Source organism: Heptranchias perlo, chromosome 6, assembly GCF_035084215.1.
Source record: "Heptranchias perlo isolate sHepPer1 chromosome 6, sHepPer1.hap1, whole genome shotgun sequence".
In the NCBI taxonomy this organism is placed as follows: Eukaryota; Metazoa; Chordata; class Chondrichthyes; order Hexanchiformes; family Hexanchidae; genus Heptranchias; species Heptranchias perlo.
This window is the reverse complement of record NC_090330.1, coordinates 73881353-73904763: the sequence shown is the minus strand read 5'-3', so window position 1 is coordinate 73904763 and position 23411 is coordinate 73881353. Positions and strand designations below refer to the sequence as shown.

The 23411-nt window shown below is 44.0% G+C and overlaps 1 protein-coding gene across 1 annotated transcript in view; it reads right to left on the bottom strand.

Moving 5' to 3' along the window:
- Nucleotides 1-23411, bottom strand: part of myo16 (myosin XVI) — a 773985-nt gene that overhangs the window by 589072 nt on the left and 161502 nt on the right. The window contains exon 4 of the mRNA XM_067986709.1: nt 16794-16937. Within this exon, the coding sequence (XP_067842810.1) occupies nt 16794-16937 (144 nt within the window). The remainder of the gene's footprint in view (nt 1-16793; nt 16938-23411) is intronic.

Here is a 23411-nt window from a genome sequence, read left to right as displayed (position 1 = left end):
AGCAAATTTAGGTGTACGGCTCTCTATTCCTTCATCCAGGTCATTTATAAATATATTGAAAAGCTATGATTACAGTACCGATCCCTGGGTGACACCACTAGTCACAACCTGCCAATTTGAGTACTTACCCATTATCCCTGCACTCTTGACTCCTACCTTGTAACCAATTCCCTATCCAAGCCAATAGGATGCCTCCAAATCCATATGTTCTCATTTTGGTTAACGGTCTCTTATGTAGAACCTTGTCGGATGCCTTCTGGAAGTCCAAATTTGAATATTTTTTTGAATCAGAGTATGTCCTTACTGTGATTCAGCCATGAAGGCGGGGGGGGGGGGCAGTGGTGGTGGTGGGGCGTGGGGGGTGGATTGTTTTCATAATTAACACTTTTTGAAACATTAATACCTTATGATCAAGGACTTTGTGGTGAGCAAAGAATCATCACTGATCATTTGCAGTATAACATTTATCCTCTTGCCTGGATACAATAGTGAAAGAAAGAAAATAAAGAAGTTATGATGTGCTGCTCACATCCTCAGGACATCCCAAAGTGCTTCACAGCCAATGAATTACTTTTGAAGTGCAGTTACTGTTGTTTTGTAGGGAAAGGCAGCAGCCAATTGTGCACAGCAAGATCTCAGAAACCGTAATGAGATTAATGACTGGTACAATTGTACAGGACACAATTTTTACAGATGACTCAAAACTTGGAAGTGTAGTAAACAGTGAGGAGGATAGTAACAGCCTTCAAGAGGACATAGACAGGCTGGTGGAATGGGCGGACACATGGCAGATAAAATTTAACACAGAGAAGTGCAAAGTGATACATTTTGGCAGGAAGAAAGGGGAGAGGCAATATAAACTAAATGGTAAATTCTAAAGGGGGTGCAGGAACAGAGAGACCTGGGGGTATTTGTGCACAAATCTTTGAAAGTGCCAGGACAGGTCGAGGAAGCATACGGGTTCCTGGGCTTTATAAATAGAGGCATAGAGTACAAAAGCAAGGAAGTTATGTTGAACTTTTATAAAACACTAGTTCGGTCACAACTGGAATATTGTGTCCAATTCTGGGCACCGCACTTTAGAAAGGATGTGAAGGAAGGGTGCAGAAAAGATTTACTAGAATGGTTCCAGGGATGAGGGATTTCAGTTATGTGGATAGACTGGAGAAGCTGGAGTTGTTCTCCTTAGAGCAAAGAAGGTTAAGAGGACATTTGATAAAAGTGTTCAAAATCATGAAGGGTTTAGATAAAGTAAATAAAGAGAAACTGTTCCCATTGGTGGAAGGGTCAAGATCCAGAGGACACGATTTAAGGTGATTGGCAAAAGAACCAAAGATGACATGAGGGAAAACTTTTTTACGCAGAGAGTAGTTATGATCTGGAATGCGCTGCCTGAAAGGGTGGTGGAAGCAGATTCAATCGTAGCTTTCAAAAAGGAATTGGATAAATATTTGAAGGGAAAAAATTGCAGGGTTATGGGGAAAGAGTAGGGGAATGGGATTAACAGGATTGATCTTACAAAGAACTGACACAGGCTCGATGGGCCGAATGGCCTCCTCCTGTGCTGTAACCATTCTATGATTCTAATCTATTTTGTTGCTGTTGTTTGAAGATTAAATGTTGTCAGGGTACTGAGAGAGCATCCTACTCTACCTTGAATAGTACCATGAAATATTTTTCGATCACCCACACACGCAGATGACGGCTTTCATAGAATCATAGAAGATTACAGCACAGGAGGAGGCTATTCAGCCTATTGAGTCAATGCCGGCTCTATGCAAGAGCAATCCAGCTTGTCCCACTCCCCCACCTTATCCTGTAGCTCTGCAATTTTTTTCCTTTCAAGTACTTATCCAGTTCCCTTTTGAAGGCCATGATGGAATGTGGAATGCACTGCCTCCATTGCCCCTTCTGGCAGTGCATTCCAAATGCTAACCACTCGCAGTGTAAAAACGTTTTCCCTTGTTTCATCTTTGGATCTTCTACCAATCACCTTAAATCTATGGCCTCTGGTTCTTGACCCTTCCACCAATGGGAAGAGTTTCTCTCTATCTACTCTGACTAGACCCTTCATGATTTTGAATACCTCTATCAAATCTCGTCTCAATCTTCTCTGTTCTAAGGAGAACAACCTCAGCTTCTCCAGTCTATCCACGTAACTAAAGTCCCTCATCTCTGGAATCATTCTAGTAAACCTCTTCTGCACCTCTCTAAAGCCTTCATATCTTTCCCGAAGTGTGGTGCCCAGAACTGGACACTCCAGCTGTGGCTGAACCATTGTTTTATAAAGGTTCATCATCACTTCCTTGCCTTTGTACTCTATGACTCTATTTATAAAGCCCCTATGCTTTTTTAACCACTTTCTCAACCTGCCCTGCCACCTTTAAAGATTTGTGTACATGTACACCCAAATCTCTCTATTCCTTTACCCATTTTAGAATTGCGCCCTCTAGTTTATATTGCCTCTCCTCATCCTTCCTACTGAAATGCATCACCTCGCATTTTTCTGCGTTAAATTTCATCTGCCACATGTGTGCCCATGCCACCAGCCTCCTGAAGTCTATCACTATCCTCCTCACTGTTTACTGCCCTTCCAAGTTTTGTTTCATCTGCAAATTTTGAAATTGTGCCCTATACACCCAAGTCCAAGTCATTAATATATTTCAAGAAAAGCAGTGGTCACAGCACCAACCCCTGGGGAACACCACTGTACTCCCCCTCCTGCCCAAAAAACAACCGTTCACCACACTCTCTGTTTCCTGTCACTTAGCCAATTCTGTATCCGTGTTGCTACTGCCCCCTTTATTCCATGGGCTGCAATCTTGATGACAAGATTACCATGCGGCACTTTATCAAATGCCTTTTGGAAATCCATATACACCACATCAACTGCATTACCCTCATCTACCCTCTCTGTTACCTCATCAAAAAACTCGATCAGGTTAGTTAAACACGATTTGCCTTTAACAAATCTGTGCTGGCTTTCCCTAATCAATCCACACTTGTCCAAGTGACTGCTAATTCTGTCCCTGATTATCATTTCTAAAAATTTCCCCACTACCGAGGTTAAACTGACTGGCCTATAGTTGTTGGGTTTATCCGGACACCTTTTTTTGAACAAGGGTGTAACATTTGCAATACTCCAGTCCTCTGGCACCACCCTCGTATATAAGGATGTTTGCAAGATTATGGCCTTGGTTTAACGTCTCATCTGAAAGACAGCATCTCCAACAAAGCAGCACTCCCTCAGATGAAGGAGTAGATTTTCCTTTTCATTACACCTGGGGAATGCCTGGGTTCTGAGGCACATTGAAGGGGAAGAGCAAGAGGCCATTACATCAGGCCTCTGTCCCACTACACTGCCCAGATTTCAGGGCATTTCCTAAATGGACAATGTATTGCATGTGCCTGTACTGCATTCCTACCCTCACCAGCGCACCAAACCCTCATACCACTGCTTACGGGGACCTGGAGAGCAAAATTGGCCCTATGATCTTAAATTGCAGCTGACATCTCCGAGCCTAGAAATTGGTCTGGATCAGCAGTGGCCCAGATTATTTTAGTGCTCCTGGTTTGTCATATGCTGCTTGAACTACTAAGACCCCTATATGGCAGGAAGGGTGCTTGCGCACATTTTCGGCCAGAAGTGTGCTACCCGCCATATTGGGTAAAGACAACAAGAGGCGTCCTTTAACCACCCCTGAAGCAGGCATGAAACACTTTGCATATGCAAATAAGGGGCCTAACACCTGTTTGATGTTCTCACCCAAGATTGGTTTGCACTCAGGCAGCCACGTTATCGCAGACTGCACTCGGTGAAACTAGTCCTCGGGATCACCTGCAAAAAAGAAGGAAAGTAACTTACCTGAATGTGGAGCTACGCTTCCCGACCCCATATTAAAGGACCCCTTCCCCACATCCGATCCCCTATCTCCATCGCCGCCGATCCCGACCTCCCCAATTGCCAATACTCCCAACCCCACTACCTCCCACCACTCCCAACCCGATCCCTGGCACTGATCTCCCCTCTGCTCCCGACCTGACCCACATGATCCCTAGTCCTGATGTCCATGCGACCCTCGACAACAACCTCCTGTGATCCCCGACACGGACCCAGGCCCCGACCACCGAACAAGGCCTTGGTCCCTGATCTGCGACTCAGGCCCTGACTCCCAGCAACACTTACCTGAAGGCCACCGCGACGCTAGCAGCGACCCAAATTTAGAGTCCTTTTCACCCATGGGCTCTCGACGCTTCGCTGGCTTCATTGAAATGAGGCCCAATGCCCAATATCTGAGAGCCTCGGGCCTCACCATTCAAGCGCAGGAGTGCGAACTACATCTCCCCCTGCATGCCCAAAAATGGTCATGGCCCATGTTTTGACAACCCATTTTAAAAGGTCAACTCCTTTAAGCCAACTTCACATAATTATATAGTAACTAATGGGAGTATAAGGAAGCCTAATAAGACAAACACTCATTATGTTGGGAGTCTTTGTAAAGTAATCCCAGGAAAAGTTAAAGGAAGGAGAGATTAAGAAATGGGATAACTGAATAAAACTTAAGCTAAAATTTCTATATGTTACACAAAACAAAATGTATTTGAAAAGAAACCTAAAAATATTCCGCAATCCTTCACAATTTGTTTATATAAAATGCATCCCCAATTAGCAATTTCAAACAATAATATGCCAATAAAATGTAAATCTATATATATATAACATCTCTTAGGGGGTGATAAGTGCAGTAGATTTGACAATATATCAGTGGGAGGGCTAAGCAATCATTTAAAACAGGAGGTTTCTTTGATTTGAGAGTGGAGTGGAGTACTCGCAGATGGTTATTATATGCATGTTGAATATGACTTATTGAAGTAGCTATTCTGAACGTCAACAGACACAGCCTTATGTCACTTACTAGAATACTTCATCTTCCATTTGGTTGAGCAAAGATCTAAAGGGGTGACTGCAATCCAGCACTCCGCAATGGGAGTACCAGATTGTGGAATCACCGTGTTATATAAAAACAAGCACACAAGCACATTGACAACTAATACGTGTTTGAATTTTACTCTGCAGCATCCGACTGCAGCTAAAAATAAATGGTGCATTCATAAATAAACAATTAATCAGCCATGATTCTGTTGCTGAAATCCCCTGATTTGCATATTTCTGATTAATTAATGGTTCTAATTATGGGTAGGGTAAAAGCCAAATAAGCCCATGCAACACGCTGGCATAGCAAACCAAGAGTGATCATCGGGACAGTAACTTAAAGATCCAAGAGTTTGAGCAGTAATAGATCCCACACAGAATTGTGAGTTAAATGCGAGGACCTTTCCAGAGCTCAGGTGCCCCCAAGGTTTCAAAAGTATGAAAAGTAAAGGGCCTACATGTAACTGAGTTCAAGCCTGTGACTGAGCAGGACTTGCAAATGGTCTGTTTGTGATTATACACTATTCGTGTGGAAGACTTTCCATAGGCTAAACACATGAGGTAATCTTCCAAGCTCAGGCTGTGGGTAGGGAGCCTTGTCTTCCAGGAAGTCCAGAAATCACCAACGTACTGCCAATGATTATCTGCTCATAATTTCTCAGCCAGTGGGTGGGTGTCCTTGCCTGCAGTGGATGGGGCTCCTTGCCAGCAATGCAAACTTAGAAACTCAGCCCTATATGGTTCACCCAATGGTGCAGCTGTTGGGCGGGGTGGGGATGGGTGTGTGGGGGGAGGGTTTAATCTGTTTGTCTGAACTGCCATGCCAGGTCAAAAACCAGCAGGGGCTAGGAATCATTTGCCATTTTGAACATCACAATTCTGCCCTCTCAAGTCACGTGTTCATGAAGAGCGAACCTTGCCTTTTTCAGACAGGTCAGTGCCAAAATGACTGCTCTTGCCCTCTTCCCCTAGCATTCACTTGGTTAAAATAGTACACATAGTAATTTTACAGTTAACCAAATCATTAAAAATAGTTCTCGGAGTAACTTTCACCCTGATGTCAGGCAGTTTGGTAGAACAGAATGGGGCAAAAGAGGGAGCTCCTTCAGCAAGGTTATTGAGATAAGTATCAGAGAAGGAAGATGAGCCAAAAAGGTCAGCTTTCTCTTTTGGAGAGACAAGTTTGGCAAGTGATCAGATGGAGTAGCTGCCCAAGGGCCAAGAAGCCAATTTTTGATGCTTCTTTTCATTGTGTTCAGCAGCTACAGCGGTGGACTTGCAGAGGGTGCAAACGGGAAGAAAGTTTACTTGGGATATTTCAGGCTGATCAATAAGCTAGGTGCGATAGGCACAACTTTTTGTACCAGCATCGTGCTGATTTATGGTGCCCCCATTGTGCTAATTTTCCAAGTCTATGCTGCCATCGAAGAGGCTTACCCACCAGACAAGCATCTCGGGAAAATGCAGATGTCTGTGCACCATTTTTCATCCGTTAAAATGAAAAATCGACCTACAGTGCCAAGGAATGATTTCTTGCACCCAAATTCCCCCACATGAATTAATCAACTCCATCAAGATATTAAGTAGTGGTGTTCAGTAGAGGTCAGAGGCTTTCCAATGAGGGGAAAGGAATATTAGAAGACGACGGAGCCAGAAACTCTTTTACACACCTTATATTGGTCAGTCGCACAGTAGCAATATTAGAAACTTAGAACCGGATCACTTGGTCAGATGTGTGACATAGGAAGAACATAAGGATAAGGAGAGGAAAATAAATAACTTTAAAAATTAAACACTTTACAACAAGAATCTAGCATATATTGATGAACATCTTTCCAAAGAAAAGATACAGAAATTCACAGAATAAAATGATGTAAGGGGGATATTCTTATAGTGTAGGTTTTATGAATTAGAAGTCCCGGTGCAGAGGTTTGTGCAATGGGAGGATGTTTTGGACATTCAGGCGTGGGGCTCAGAGTGCCCCTCTGGCTTTTCGTCCAATAATTTATCACCTGAGGCCTGCTGACTTCCACAGCTGAATTCTCAACATGCCCTCCCATCAGTCTGTGCCAAACGTGCTAATTTGTGAAATCTATCCCATTGTAAAGAAAACCACAATGGTTCCAGAACAATGGCCTAGAAATTCGATCGAGCCGGAAAATAGGCACGCGGGGGTTGGGCGAATACTGCACATGTCCGTTCATGTATGCAAAGGGGCAACGTAAAATCGGTACTGGTTGCTCTTTATAATGTGTCAGGTTTGCAGCCAGCACCACTCATGCTGGTTATTGGGTGCGGACCTGTTTTGGGTGGGCAAGAAATCGGGCTTCACTGCGGACACTTAAAGCCAGCCAATACCTCTCTAAAGGGGAGGTGCACTGTAACTGCAGACAGCAGGGAAACTTGTAAGTTGAAAAATGGTTGTACGAGGTCCAGAGAGGGCATCCATGTTCTCAGATGCAGAGTTGGAGGGAGATCCTATTCCCCCCAAGGGAGCAGAAAGCCCTCCAGGTAATACGTCTGCCACTAATGGGAAGAGATCACTGAGGAGGTCAATGCCAGGACCTTAGCTCCAAGGACATGACTTCAATGCCGGAAAAAATATAATAAGCTCATAAGAGTTGTCAAGATAAGAATCTTACCTCTCACCTCCTACAATCACTGCTCCACACATCACGCCACCTTGTACTCCTACTCACACACTCTGCAACTCCTACTCTCACCACTATTGCGACCTTCACTTACCCGCACCTCACATCTTCCACACAATATTTGCACTATTCCACCATGACAGCCACTTTCTTGAAACAGTTCTCAAAGCTGTCACTAGCACCCTCGCTTTTTTCTTGCAGGAGAAGATCACACACATGAGGCAGGAAGCAGTGATCAAAGGAGGACGAACTAGCCTCCACATCCTTTTCCCACTGGAAGAAAAGGTGCTGAGCATCACGAGTAGGTGGCAAGTCGTGGATGTGGTGAGTGGCAACACTGAAGGACACATCTTTTTCCCTTCTTACTTCTATCTCACCATCATCTTATCTGCATGACAAACTGCAGTTGCTTTCGACAGCCACTCATTTCTCTTTGCTCTCCCTTCACATTGAAAGCTAACCCTTGTCTCTCTCTTTCATTTTAAGTACTGAAAATGTCAAGGCTCCTCTGCTACTTTAGGAAGAGGTGCCAGCCTTCCTGAAGATGTAACATCATTTGACCTGACCATAGCAAGCAGCAGCTCAGAGGTTGGCACCACGCATACTTTAGAGAGTAGGTTAGAGGAGGGGTTTCACGTGATGAATCACCGGCCACAATTGTGCTGAGGGAAAAGACGCCACAGGTTGCAGGTCGAGGGCGAGATCACATATTATCCTTAGTGCAGAGGACTCATATGCAGAACGTCCTGAAGGACGTAGCTATCAGACTGGGCCTGCGGCAGGTGGTGAGCGAACCAACACGAGGGAAAAACCTACTTGAACTCGTCCTCACCAATCTATCTGTCGCAGATGCATCTGTCCATGACAGTATTGGTAGGCGTGACCACCGCACAGTCCTTGTGGAGACGAAGTCCCGTCTTCACACTGAGGACACCATCCAACGTGTTGTGTGGCACTATCATCGTACTAAATGGGATAGATTCAGAACAGATCTAGTGGCTAAAACTGGCTACAGGCGCGGCTAGTTCTAGAACACAAGTTTTCAGCACTAGAGTCAGGATGTTGTCGGGGCCCATATAATCCGACGATGTGGAAAATTGCCCAGGTATGTCCTGTCCACAAAAATCAAGACAAATCCAAACCGGCCAATTACCACCTCATCAGTCTACTCTCAATCATCAGCAAAGTGATGGAAGGTTTCGTCAGAACTGATCTAGCAGCTGAAAACTGGGCATCCATGAGGCGCTGTGGGCCATCAGCAGCAGCAGAATTGTATTCCAGCACAATCTGTAACCTCATGGCTCGGCATATTCCTTATTCTACCATTACCAACAAGCGGCACTTACTCACCAATAACCTGCTCATCGATGCTCAGTTTGGGTTCTGCCAGGACCACTCGGCTCCAGACCTCATTACAGCCTTGGTCCAAACATAGAAAAAAGAGCTGAATTCCAGAGGTGAGGGGAGAGTGACTGCTCTTGACATCAAGGCAGCATTTGACCGAGTGTGGCACCAAGGAGCCTGAGTAAAATTGAAGTCAATGGGAATCAGGGGGAAAACTCTTTAGTGGCTAGAGTCGTACACAGCACAAAGGAAGATGGTAGTGGTTGTTGGAGGCCAATCATCTCAGCCCCAGGATATTGCTGCAGGAGTTCCTCAGGGCAGTGTCCTAGGCCCAACCATCTTCAGCTGCTTCATCAATGACCTTCCCTTCATCATAAGGTCAGAAATGGGGATGCTCGCTGATGATTGCACAATGTTCAGTTCCATTCGCAACCCCTCAGATAATGAGCAAGACCTGGACAACATCCAGGCTTGGGCTCATAAGTGGCAAGTAACATTCGCACCAGACAAGTGCCAGGCAATGACCATCACCAACAAGAGAGAGTCTAACCACCTCCCCTTGACATTCAATGGCATTACCATCGCTGAATTCCCCACCATCAACATACTGGGGGTCACCATTGAGCAGAAACTTAACTGGACCAGCCACATAAATACTGTGGCTGCAAGAGCAGGTTCTGTGGTGAGTGACTTATCTCCTGACTCCCCAAAGCCTTTCCACCATCTACAAAGCACAAGTCAGGAGTGTGATGGAATGTTCTCCACTTGCCTGGATGAGTGCAGCTCCAACAACACTCAAGAAGCTCAACACCATCCAGGACAAAGCAGCCTGCTTGATTGGCACCCCATCTACCACCCTAAACATTCACTCACTTCACCACCGGCGCACAGTGGCTGCAGTGTGTACCATCCACAGGATGCACTGCATCAACTTGCCAAGGCTTCTTCGACAGCACCTCGCAAACCCGCAACCTCTACCACCTAGAAGAACAAGGGCAGCAGGCACATGGGAACAACACCACCTGCACGTTCCCCTCCAAGTCACACACAATCCCAATTTGGAAATATATCGCCATTCCTTCATACTCGCTGGATCAAAATCCTTCCACTCCCCACCTAACAGCACTGTGGGAGAACCTTCACCACATGGACTGCAGTGGTTCAAGAAGACGGCTCACCACCACCTTCTCAAGAACAATTAGGGATGGGCAATAAATGCTGGCCTTGCCAGCGACACCCACATCCCATGAACGAATTTTAAAAAAAGAAAAAATTGAGGGCCCAGTCTACTGAAGAAGACTGATGGACAGACACCAGGAAATGTTGGGTACACTGGGGAGCCTGCCAGCAAGCTTGCATACAATGGCTCAGAGTATAGAGGAGTCCAGCACCAACTTGTGTTGGGGCTTCCAGCAGAGCATGGAGACCGTTCTGCCAAACATGGAGTGAGTGGTCAACTCCATGAACAGGACAATGGGGCCCACCACGATGGAGCTTCTGGTGACAGCTTTCATGGCAGCCCACACGTAAGGCAATGTGTGTGCAGTCTTTGGCACCTTGGACCCTGAGAAAGCCTGGAATGCAGGCAAAGCCTAATGTCCTCTCATCTTGCTTCGCTCTGTCCATTGGGTATGTGATGTATGTGTTCCTTCTGGCATAGAGAGTCCCAGTCACCTCCCTGAGACAGCAAACTGGGAGATGGTGCTGACATCCCCTGCTGCAGCGTGGAATGACCCTGTGGTGATAAAGTTAAGGGCCATGGTGACAGCCACAGGCAGTGCTGTCCATGCCCTGGTTTGAGGCTCGAGTTGTGGTTGCAGTAGGTGACATAGCTCAGTGACAGCATCCTTGGTGAAACGAAGGATCTTGACACGATGCAGCATGGTGAAGTTGAGGTATGAGCAGTGCTCTCTGAAGACCTACTGTGGGTATGGCCTCCCTGTACAATGCCCTCCTCCTCCCTCTTTTCCCAGCTGCTCCTGCTCTCTCCTGTCTTCTTCGCTGCTCCCCCTCATCCTCAAGCTCCAAAGGCAGACTGCCCATGACTGGAATAAAGCTCTTTACAAAGGAGACAGAAATAATCCAGCGCTAGTAAAATGTTGTTCCTAGAAGTCATAATTCACTTGTGGTACTCAGAAAATAGGCAAAAAAAAAGTCCCAGAAGTTAACCATCAACCTAAGAGGACAAACCTGTATGGAGTGGATGAACTCATTAAATGGTGCTCCTGCAGGGTCCTTGCTCACTGATAGCACCATGATTTGATGGGCAAGTTTATCACGTGGCGAGTCAAGCGCTGGGGCAGACCAATTTCACAAAAGGTAGGATCCTTATTTTACTATAATGAGGCTTTTTAATACTTCCAGCATGCGGCCTGCACACCTTTGAAACAGCCCAATCCAATGTGACGGGACGCACACTTCTACAAGTCCCATCCGCCGTATTGAACCCTTAAGCATCCGCTTTACGCCTGTGGAACAGGTGCAGTGTGATTGAATTTCTATGCCATTGTCTCTTTAAGGAGCAGATGTCATGCTAGCTCAATGTATTGCATCTGAACAATAATTTCCCAGCCTTGTGTTATGAACACAGCAAATCTAAAATCTCCTGACTAGATCAATTACCTATTGATTTGGCTGCAATTTGCAAGCCTTCTTTCCTTAAAAAATACACATATCTGTGTATAAAGGCTTTGAGAGGCACCCATTACAGTTCAGGTGTCACATTTTATGTAAACCACCAAAAATTACAACTGAACATTCTTAAGAAAAAAATGATATAAAAGGTGAAATAAAGCCTGTCATTTCATGGTCATTTTTCTTACCTTGGGATTACCATCTTTATCTCTCACAAGAAGAGTATCCAAACAACTGCCAATCCAGGAAAACTTCCAACAGTAATTAGCTTCTCATTGACCTCAGGATGTTCCATATTAAGCTGCTTCCACACAGTGAGAACCTGCGCAGTGGCCTTGGAGTGATGGGCTATTTGACAGCTAAACACCACAACTGTGCTCCAGACTCCAGACTACAAGTCAATGGAAAGGGAAATCAGGTGGATTGTATAATGGGTGGTCGATCTGTTACTGCCCATTTTATGCCCCCGCCAAAGTTGAAAGTTCCACACAATACATCACGAGAGAGATTATTTATACACCTAGTATTCTTTATGATTTCGGAGTTAATCCTTTTTTTCTGACACGGAAGGGGCTATATTGGATAACTCCCAAAACCGGGAGTGCGGGGGTCGCGCTGCGCGATTAACCCGCGCCCGGTCGTTGAGATTCAGGTAGCACGTAACATTCGTGCTGCTTGGTGATTTACCTGATTGCTGCATGCAGCCAGCACGACCTGCACTGTTGAGTAGCTGCTCACCAGCAGGGGGCCCAGATATCGCGTGTGGCTAGCACCACTTAAAGGCAGCCTGCACCTCTTAAAGAGAATGTGCATTCTGGCTGCAGGAAGTGGTGGAAGTCAATTGGGAAGTGAATCTGTGCTGCAATATAGTGCAGCATGGTGATGATGGGACCTCTGGAATTTTCAATGACCAACAACTGGGCTGTTCAACATTTGCGGGACACTGATATTTGAAAAAAATAAGATACGGGTCTGCACCGAGTCTGAATGGAGATCAGACATTGCACACGTAAAACACCTATCACCATGTTTACAAACTGTTGAGTTATTTTAAAACATTGAATAAAGGTTGCACACTACTAAATCCCACATCCTCCAATCTGCACGCCAGACCCACCAATCTGCTGACTTGAGTTGGTACCAGGCCTGCACCAAGGTTCTCTGATGATGCACTACAGGCCTAAGTGCAAGAGATGGACAGAAGGAGGGGCATCCTATATCCGCAGTTGGGGATGGGGGGGCAAGAGGCCCTCCAGACATATGCTCCAGAGGCAGTAGGGGATGAAGTCAATGCCAGATGCATAGCACCATGTACATGGATGTAGTGCAGGTAGAAGTTCAATACTTTGATACGAGTAGTCACGGTGAGTGAGGTCAACGGGTAAGTGGCATCTCCTACCAACTGCACCAATGGCCGTGTCCACTATTCTCCCATCAACCACATACCAACAAACACTTTCAATCAGTAGTCAACTCTCCCAATCAGATGCTTCCTCTCACCCTCACGCATCACCACTGTTGCAAACTGCACACCCACACATCCACAACTCACACACACTGGCAGCTATTCAACCATGACAGCCCAATCACCCAAATATCTTGCAGGACACTCACCAACACACGTCCTGCTTTCTCGCAAGAGCATAACAGAAGGCAGCAAGTAGCAGTGGCTCCATGGAACATGAACCTGCTGTCCTCTCAGGATGACAGCAGTCCTGTCCCACACCTGCCACTCCGCCAGTGCCCTTGCTGTTGCCTGTCAGCTAGCCAGCCCATTCCCTGTGGAATATTGAAACTTTGTTATAGGAACATAGGAAGGTAGGAACAGGAGTAGGCCATTTAGCCGTTTGAGCCTGTGCTGCCATTCAACGAGATCATGGTTGATCTGTGACCTAGCTCCATATACCCGCCTTAACCAAAGGTATTAAGGGATATTGGGCTAACAAAAATCTATCAATCTCAGATTTAAAGTTAACAATTGAGCTAGCATCAACTGCCGTTTGCGGAAGCGCATTCCAAATTTCTACCACCCTTTATGTGTAGAAGTGTTTCCTAACTTCATTCCTGTAAGTCCTGGCTCTCATTTTTAGGCTAGTATTCTAATGTAGGACATCTCCAAAAGCAGGTACAAATGCTTCAGCTGTCAGAAGCAATAATCCAACAACTAACCTGTAACACTTAACACTTTAAATAGTGTTGGTGGGGGGTCTTCAATGCTGGGTGAGGTTAAGACTGCATTGGCTGGAGCGCTGAGTTTCAAAATCGCATCTGTCCCTTTAAATCAGTGGTGCACACTGATCTACTGCATATTCTCCCTACTTTACATGGTGTTGGCATTCGCTATCTGTGCGTGCGTGAATGCCTTTACCTATATGGCATCCAGTGCACGTCAGGCTAATAGTGTGCGCACGCATTCCGGACACCATTTTTGGCCCTTAGGAGTCCGCGTAGCACCTACACAACGGGCGCTACGTGGCCCAATTTACACTGCAGATACTTTAGTGCAAAATATGGGAACTGCTTTGAAAGTATCCAATCACAATATTTCATGCTTGAGGATGAAGATCAGAGAAGGCACAATAGGAAATCAGCTGATCATTATGTCACTGTTATATTCAGGCCCTGCAATGCCTACCTTTCAATGACCAATTGCCTCTGCAGTTTCTAGTACACCAGAGAGGCAGTAATGAAGCTGTGCCATCTCTTGCAAGGAAAACTGTAGCCAACCTCCATTTGGTGGGCACTACCAATGATAATCAAGGTCACCTTCTCCCTTACCCTTTTCTCTTCCATTCCTTTCCAGGCTAGCATTAGCATCATCTGCAGTATCAGCTAAAAATTCAATCAAAACAAGTGATTGATGAATTGTTGAACAGGAGCAACTCTGGTTTCCTTCCAAATAGCAACAACAGCATAACGTGACTGCCCAATGTCACCACACTGCTATGTTTCAAGAAGTACAGGGGATCATTGCTGCCATCGATGTGGCCATGCTACATCCCAACCTTCGCATCAATAATTGAAAGTGCATCATGCAGCTAGGGTATACTGAAAGGCTTTGCTGCGTGAAGCTATATTAAGATTTCAGTCCAACAGCTATTTTAAATGTAAGCTGCATCCTATATGCATGCCGTGCTATTTTATGGCCACACGTGCCAAGTATGTACAAACCTGTGAAGTTATATAAAAGCTTTGGAGGAATGAGCAGTCAAGGACTAACAGGTTCTGAAGATACACTTTGTGCTGTACGTACTTGGAGCAGTTCCTCAGGTTTGCAGCCAGTGCCCCTGGATGTTGCAGAGATCAATAACACTGCCAGATATTCTGTTGTCAGATATTTCAGATGACTCTTTTCCGATGAGTGGCCTTGAATACAAATGGAGCAACCCTACATTTCCTCACTGAATGCATCAGTACCTCAAGCATATCATCCGTAAATGTGCATGGACACTTTTAGAAATTGTCCACTGTTGAGAAATACTGTGAATATTTCAACCCTTCCCTTCAGTTCATATGAAACAATGCTTTACTTGGAGCACCAGGAATATGAATTTGTAAAATCACCCCTTTTGTTTGTAGGGCATGAGGGAAAAATCTTAAACATAGCGTTTGCTGCAGTTTGCTCACCATTACATTTACAACCTGGGGAGGCTGCTTTTCAATTAAATTTCACACCTAAACAAATTCTGCTTTTCAGTGCAAAATGCACACAAGTGATTTCATGGCATTGAAGGATGCTGAACTTCAGCATTAATGCGATGCAAAATGTCTCGATTTGCCATTTTTAATACAGATAAAACTTTACAATTAATGTCCTTGCTTGTATAGTCTTTATCCGTCTCCATCGTCCACCAGCTGCAAATTTCATCTTCCAACCAATTGTAAAATATCTGTGAGTGCAGTGTGGTAATCGTAAAAAAAACATATTCTTAATTTGTTGCTGTTTCAAAATTCCAGCTCTTTGCATGCAACTTCTTTCAGGCACCCAGTTCCGTGCGCGAGATGCTCATCACACGTATGTAATGAGAAGCAAAAGTAGAAGCTTAGGTGGAAAAGGGCATACACAACACATCTGGTGCATGACCTGCTGCACACTATTTCCAATCAGGGAGTATTAATATCAGAATGTTTACCCCAATGTCATCCATATTCGTATTCAATATTTTAATTATACACCAGTTGATGGGCAAAGATAGTGAAGTGAGATCACTAGAAGAAATTAATCAACAACAAATGCTGCTGACAGGGATATTATAGATTACTTTGTTTTGAGAAAATGGTTGAGATATTAACTGAAACTAATTTAAGGGACCCCATTACTATACTGGTGCAATATATAGTGGATAAAAAATGTGCAGAAAGCTAGCTGTTCCCATCTTAAAGCTCTGCATACATAACAAAGACTAGTTTTCACCCTAAATTAAGGTAGCTTACTACTGGCAGAGTTACTGTGTTGTATTAACAATTGGCATTAACAATGTCCCTGATTGCAATTATTTCAATATTCATTTGAGTGAATATGATTGATGTTTGACTTTGGTATTTTAATTACTGTCCTAATTCATTTGCTTTCTTTTCATTGCCTGTTATCTGCTATTTTAATGAATTTCCCATCAGGTAATGCTAAAACCCATGAGCTTTTGAACCTCTCAGCATAATGGCTCATTAATTAGATACCAACAGTTTCACTGTATGTTTCATTAGTTTCAATGAAGTAAATTTTTCTGTCAGACCCATGTGACAAAGAACCTTTGGCCTGGGTGTTCCTGATATAGGGTCCCAGTACATAAATATCTCGGAGGTGCGCTAAAGATGAGAATTTACTCAACAGCATAGACTCTTTTTTTCTTCAACTCACTGTATTCTGCAAATAAATTGCTAAAAACGTCTTAATTTTCAATTGGACGCAGAAAAGCTATAGCAACAAGAACATCACGTACATCACAACACTGCACTGAGGGACATTCAGTTATTTGCCCCACACCCTTGAATCTCTGATCTTGGTTATGTTGCTTGGGGAAGGGAAGTTGTTTGGTGAAATCCAGTTACCTCCTCACAGATGGAGGAAAAAAAAATCAGAGGACAAGACTGTTGGAAGATAGCTTGAAACAGTACAGGCGGAAGGAAGCGTTGGAGGTATGCTTTTATAGGTCAACCTCTATAACCGGTTCACTGAATGCATTGCTGTGAGGTATTGATGAAGTATGGTGAAATCAGTGTTATGTACTCACCAACATGAGAAGCAGAACAATATCAGGATTATCACAAGCACATGCCACATGCAGTGCAGTCCACAAATCCTCATCCTGGCGATTGACATTTACTCCCCTTTCAATTAGAATCTCTGCAGCAAAGACGTTGTCGTATCGAGAGCACTGTTTAAAACAGAAGGTAATATATTAGAAATGGTTTTATTTTTCATCGTCAACATTTCTTTTTATGTGTCACAAGGTTGGTAAAACACTCAAATGTTTCATATAATAAGGGCATATTGTTCATGAATCCAGTCTTCAGCAGGACATAGTCTCTGCGGAGGTGGCTCTATTTATTTGATCTGTCTTTGTGCTCTATGCCTTTGATCAACCAACTGTTCTTATGGCCTTCTGCATCCGAGAACTGACAACTGTTCAGTAGCTGTGCCTGAACGGAAAAGGAGGACACCAGCTTACAAAGACACTCAAATTGACAGTCCAAATCCTGCAGTGAGCTGGCTTTCATCATAATTTAATGTCTTTGATTTATCTCATAAAGAAAGAAAGACTTTATTATATAGCAGCTCATCACATGGAATCATAAAAACATAGAGGGGTTACAGCACAATAGGAAGCCATTCCGCCCATCGAGCCCGTGCCGGCTCTTTTTAACAGCAACCAGTTAGTCCCATTCCCCCGCTGTTTCCCTGTAGCCCTGCAAATTTTTTTCCTTCAAGTATTTATCCAATTCCTTTTTGAAAGCCATGACTGAATCTGCTTCCACCACCCTTTCAGGGTTCGCATTCCAGATCATAACTACTGCTGCATAAAAGGTTTTTCCTCATGTCGCCTTTGTTTCTTTTGCCAATCACTTTAAATCTGTGACCTCTGGTTCTCGACCCTTCTGCCAATGGGAACAGTGTCTCTTTATTTACTTTATCAAAATCCTTCATGATTTTGAAAACTTCTATCAAATCTCCACTTAACCTTCACTGCTCTAAGGAGAACAGCCCCAACTTCTCCAGTCTATCCACATAGCTGAAGAGCCTCTTCACTGGCACTATTCTTGTAAATCTTTTCTGCACCCTCTCTAAGGCCTTCACATCCTTCCTAAAGTGCGGTGCCCAGAATTGCACACAATACTCCAGCAGTGGCCGAACCAGTGTTTTATAAAGGTTCAACATAACTTCCTTGCTTTTGTACTCTATGGCTCTATTTATAAAATCCAGGATCCCATTTGCTTTTTAACCACTCTCTGTTGCCTGTCACTTAGTCAATTTTGTATCCACGCTGCCACTGCCCCTTTTATTCCATGGGCTTCAATTTTGCTGACAAGTCTATTATGTGGCACTTCATCAAATGCTTTTTGAAAGTCCATATACACACATCAACTGCATTGCCCTCACCAACCGTCTCTGTTACCTCACCAGGGTGGATAGATTTTAAGTGATTGGTAGAAGAATTAGAGGGGAGCTGAGGAAAAAAAATTTCACCCAGAGAATGGTGGGAGTCTGGAACTCACTGCGTGAAGAGGTGGTGGAGGCAAAAACCGTCATCACATTAAAAAAGTACTTGGATATGCGCTTGGAGTGCCATAATCTACAAGGCTACAGACCAAGTGCTGGAAAGTGGGATTAGGGTGGGTGGTTCATTTAAGGTCGGTGCGGACAAGATGGGCCGAATGGCCTCCTTCTGTGCCGTAAATTTTCTATGATTCTTTCAGTGTTTCTAAAAAACTCAATCAAGTCAGTTAAACATGATTTGCCTTCAACAAATCCGTGCTAGTTTTCCTTTATTAATCCACACTTGACCAAGTGACTATTAATTTTGTCCCGGATTATCGTTTCTAAGCGCTTCCACACCACCAAGGTTAAACTGACTGGCCTGTAGCTGCCGGGTTTATCAATACACTGTTTTTTGAACAAGTGTGTAACATTTGCAATTCTCCAGTCCTCTGGCACAACCCCCATATCTAAGGCGGATCGGAAGATTATGGCCAGTACATCTGCAATTTCCACCCTTACTTCCCTCAGCAACTTCGGATGCATCCCATCGAGACCAGATGACTTGTCTACATTAAGTGCAGCTAGCCTTTCGAGTCCATCCTCTTTATCAATTTTTAGTCACCCAGTATCTCAACTACATTCTCTTTTACTGTGACTTTGGCAGCCTCTTCTTCATGGTAAAGCCCTGCCCTCTGCCATGCATAGATCTCCTTTTTGGTCCCTAAGCGGCCTCACCCCTCCTCTTACTACCTGTTTACTATTTATATGCCTACTCTCAATCATCAACAAAGTGACGGATGGTGTTGTTGACAGTGCTATCAAGCGGCACTTACTCACTAATAACCTGCTCACCGATGCTCAGTTTGGGTTCTACCAGGGCCACTCGGCTCCAGACCTCATTATAGCCTTGGTCCAAACATGGACAAAAGAGCTGAATTCCAGAGGTGGGGTGAGAGTGACTGCCCTTGACATCAAGGCAGCATTTGACCGAGTGTGGCACCAAGGAGCCCGAGTAAAATTGAAGTCAATGGGAATCAGGGGGAAAACTCTCCAGTGGCTGGAGTTATACCTGGCACAAAGGAAGATGGTAGTGGTTGTTGGAGGCCAATCATCTCAGCCCCAGGACATTTCTGCAGGAGTTCCTCAGGGCAGTGTCCTAGGCCCAACCATCACTGATTCATCAATGACCTGCCCTCCATCATAAGGTCAGAAATGGGGATGTTCGCTGATGATTGCAGTGTTCAGTTCCAATTGCAACCCCTCAGATAATGAAGCAGTCCGAGCCCGCATGCAGCATGACCTGGACAACATCCAGGCTTGGGCTGATAAGCGGCAAGTAACATTCGTCCTAGACAAGTGCCAGGCAATGACCATCTCCAACAAGAGAGAGTCTAACCACCTCCCCTTGACATTCATTGTCATTACAATTGCCGAATCCCCCACCATCAACATCCTGGGGGTCACCATTGACCAGAAACTTAACTGGACCAGCCACATAAATACTGTGGCTACAAGAGCAGGTCAGAGGCTGGGTATTTTGCGGCGAGTGACTCACCTCCTGACGCCTCAAAGACTTTCCACCATCTACAAGACACAAATCAGGAGTGTGATGGAATACTCTCCACTTGCCTGGATGAGTGCAGCTCCAACAACACTCAAGAAGCTGGACACCATCCAGGACAAAGCAGCCCGCTTGATTGGCAGCCCATCCACCACCCTAAACATTCACTCCCTCCACCATCGGCGCACCATGGCTACAGTGTGTACCATCTACAGGATGCACTGCAGCAACTTGCCAAGGCTTCTTCGACAGCACCTCCCAAACCCACAACCTCTACCATCCAGAAGGACAAAGACAGCACTCACAAGGGAACAACACCACCTGCATGTTCCCCTCCAAGTCACACACCATCCCGACTTGGAAATATATCGCCATTCCTTCATCATCGCTGCGTCAAAATCCTGGAACTCCCTACCTTACAGCAATATGGGAGAACCTTCACCACACGGACTGCAGCGGTTCAAGAAGGCGGCTCACCACCACCTTCTCAAGGGCAATTAGGGATGGGTAATAAATGCTGGCCTTGCCAGCGATGCCCACATCCCATGAACGAATAAAAAAAAATCTTTCATAGAAATGGTCTCATGCAATCGACCAAGATCCATTCATCTTTGCACAGCCTAAGTTGGGTACATTTAAACATTCTTTTTTATCATTAATCCTCCTAATGCTGACAAATTTTTACAAGAATGCTCCATACAAATTAATTTTAATCGTACTTCTATAGCTCTCTCAGTGGCAGTTTCTGGACCTCCACACTTATTACCTGCACATAGTTAAGAATCTCTATCCAGCGAAGAGGTTGTCAAGTGTATAGAGAATGAATTATGTGGAAAGGTAATAAGGTCAGGTCTGCTTTACAGTCTGGAAAGATGATGGTTTAGATTGGACCACATTTGAAACATATAAAGTTTTAAATGGTATTGATATTTACTTCAAAGTAAATGAAGACAGTTGAGCCCGAGGACATAAATAAAAAATAGGAAAAAGTATATTTAGAACAGAATATCAGGAAAGTATCCTTAATCAAACAGAGCTAGAGTGCTAAACATTTTGAATAACCTGCCAAGCAAAGGAAAGTAGAAGCAAAAGCATAGGGTTGTTCAAAAAAGGGTTAAATTATGTTCCTACTAAATTCTTCATCCTGCTAACATATTAAGTGGGTCCAAAACTGATGATGTTTTGAGTGTGTTTTGTGTCTGAAGAGAAATATTGCAGTTATTGATAAGGATTCAGGTGTTGGAGACCTTAAAATTAAGGTATTCTTGAAGCAGAAGATCAATATCAATTCTACTACTGCAAATCAGTGTGCTAACCTCAATAGAACATCAGGCAACAAGCGGATATCTCTCCAGTTAAATGACCAGAAGTCTAAGCTTATGTATATTTATTTTCCTATCTCCCTATCACCACAGCAGTGTCAAGAAAGCCAAAGGGTACAGGAACAAGCCCACCACACGTCACAATGATGTGTGATTTCAAGAAGCAGCAGTTGACCAACCAGTTTGAATCATCAAGCTGCATAGTCCATTCACTCTTTAATCTCCTTAGTTTACATGTCCCAACTGGTTCATTTTGTATTAAATTACACTTTGGTCGAGTTTCAGCTTTGAGCGCAATTGGGAAATTGCGCTAAATATGCATTTGAAAAAGCGTTTTTTCCGATTTGAAGTTATGCTTCAAATTTCCGCCCAAACTTATTTGCATAATTCCGAATGTAAAATTTCTCCTGAATCTGTGCAATGGAGCAGCATAAACAAGCATAATCAATTCGTGATCAGGCCTCCAGTATCTGGGGAGGGTCCTATAAAAGCCATTGAAAAAAATGTTTCCTTCAGAGTGAGGCTGAAGATCAAAGGGTAAGGACACTTTTCGCTCTTTCTGGAAACTTTTTACTGCCATGTGCCCTGCCTTTATAGTTTTAAGAGCATTGATCTGATTGATTTAAATTAATTTTAATTTATTAGTGCATAAATTTTGAGAGTAGTGAGTGATTTCAATCGAAGCAATGTGCAAATTGATTTAATAACTCTGCATTGACCAATCGATTTTAATCGCTCTCCTGAGCAGTATTGGTGCGTGTGCGCCGAAAGAAAAGGGCAATTTGACAACCCCTCCCGAAAGGGCACAAACGGGCACAAGCAGCGGAAACTTGCCATCCCCATTATTTCGACCTGGGGTCGTGGCCAGTTTTGAGGGCGTGGCCAGTTTTGTGGGCGGGGCCTACTTCGGGCAATGTGATTTTTAAACCAGTGTAAAAGATCGCAGAAAACACCTGCATAAGTGGTTTGGGCATAACTCACTTATGTTTTAGATTCAGCAATCTTTTGCACTGATTTAGCCGATTCCGCCCGGATTGCGCTGATATAACTCGCGGAAATAAGTGGAAACTCGACTCCTATATATCTTTGACTATCTTTGTTAATTTGCACAAAGATAGGATAAACATAATAATCAACAGAATTTTCTGAAAACTTCTGTTGAAACTGCAGCGTGATGCTAAATTTTAGCACAAAAGATCATGAAAATTTGGGCATAAGTCATTTCTGCCTGTTTTTACGCTAGGCCCAAATTTTGTCGCTCTTTCTCGCCGATCCTGCAAAACGTCTTAGGCACAACAGGACCCAAAGTCATATTTCTGGAATTTTATGGTAATTTTTTTCAGCGATTTAAAATAAACTCTCCTCACTGAGACCTACAATGTATGTTCCATATCTTTGAATGCATCTTCATGGCATCAGAATGATTTGCATTAAAATTGAAAAACTTCCACTGTTACATTTTCTTAAATTTATGCCGAATGTGCACAAATCATGCAGCAACAGGACTTAAAGAAAGTATATGGCTAAGTCCAGTAATATCCTTGGGTCCCAATTGTTACGCTAATTTTCACTTGTTTTCACCACTCTTTACGTTCGGCGTAAATTTTGGCTTAACTTACCGCTTAAGCTGTTTCAGGAAATTCCAGGCCTAAATATCTAGCTGTTGGGAGATGTATGTATCAAAGCATACAATAATTATTTCTAGAGCAGGACAGTCAGGAACCAAGCCATGTAAATGAGGTACTACATGGCTGAAATCTGAAATACTGCTGTTGTGTAAATGCACCATCATTATATAGGAACAGGAGTAAGCCATTCGGCCCTTAAAACCTGTTCCCTCATGGCTGATTTGTACCTCATCTCCATATACCAGCCTTTGCTCCATATCAATTAATACCCGTACCTAACGAAAATCCATCGATCTCAACCTTCAAAATTTCAATTGACCCAGTATCCACAGCCTTTTTAGGGAGAGAGTTCCAGATGTTCACCACCCTCTGTATCAAGAATTGGTTCCTAATTTCTCTCCTAAATGGCCTAGCTCTAATTTTAAGATTATGCATAAGAGGTTACATAAGAGGTTAGTGTGCAAAATTAAAGCACATGGGATTGGGGGTAATACACTGGCATGGATTGAAAATTGGTTAACAGACAGGAAAGAGAGAAGGAATAAATGGGTCTTTTTCCGGGTGGCAGGCGGTGACTATTGGGATAACGCAGTCACAATATAGAATCATAGAATCATAGAAGTTTACAACATGGAAACAGG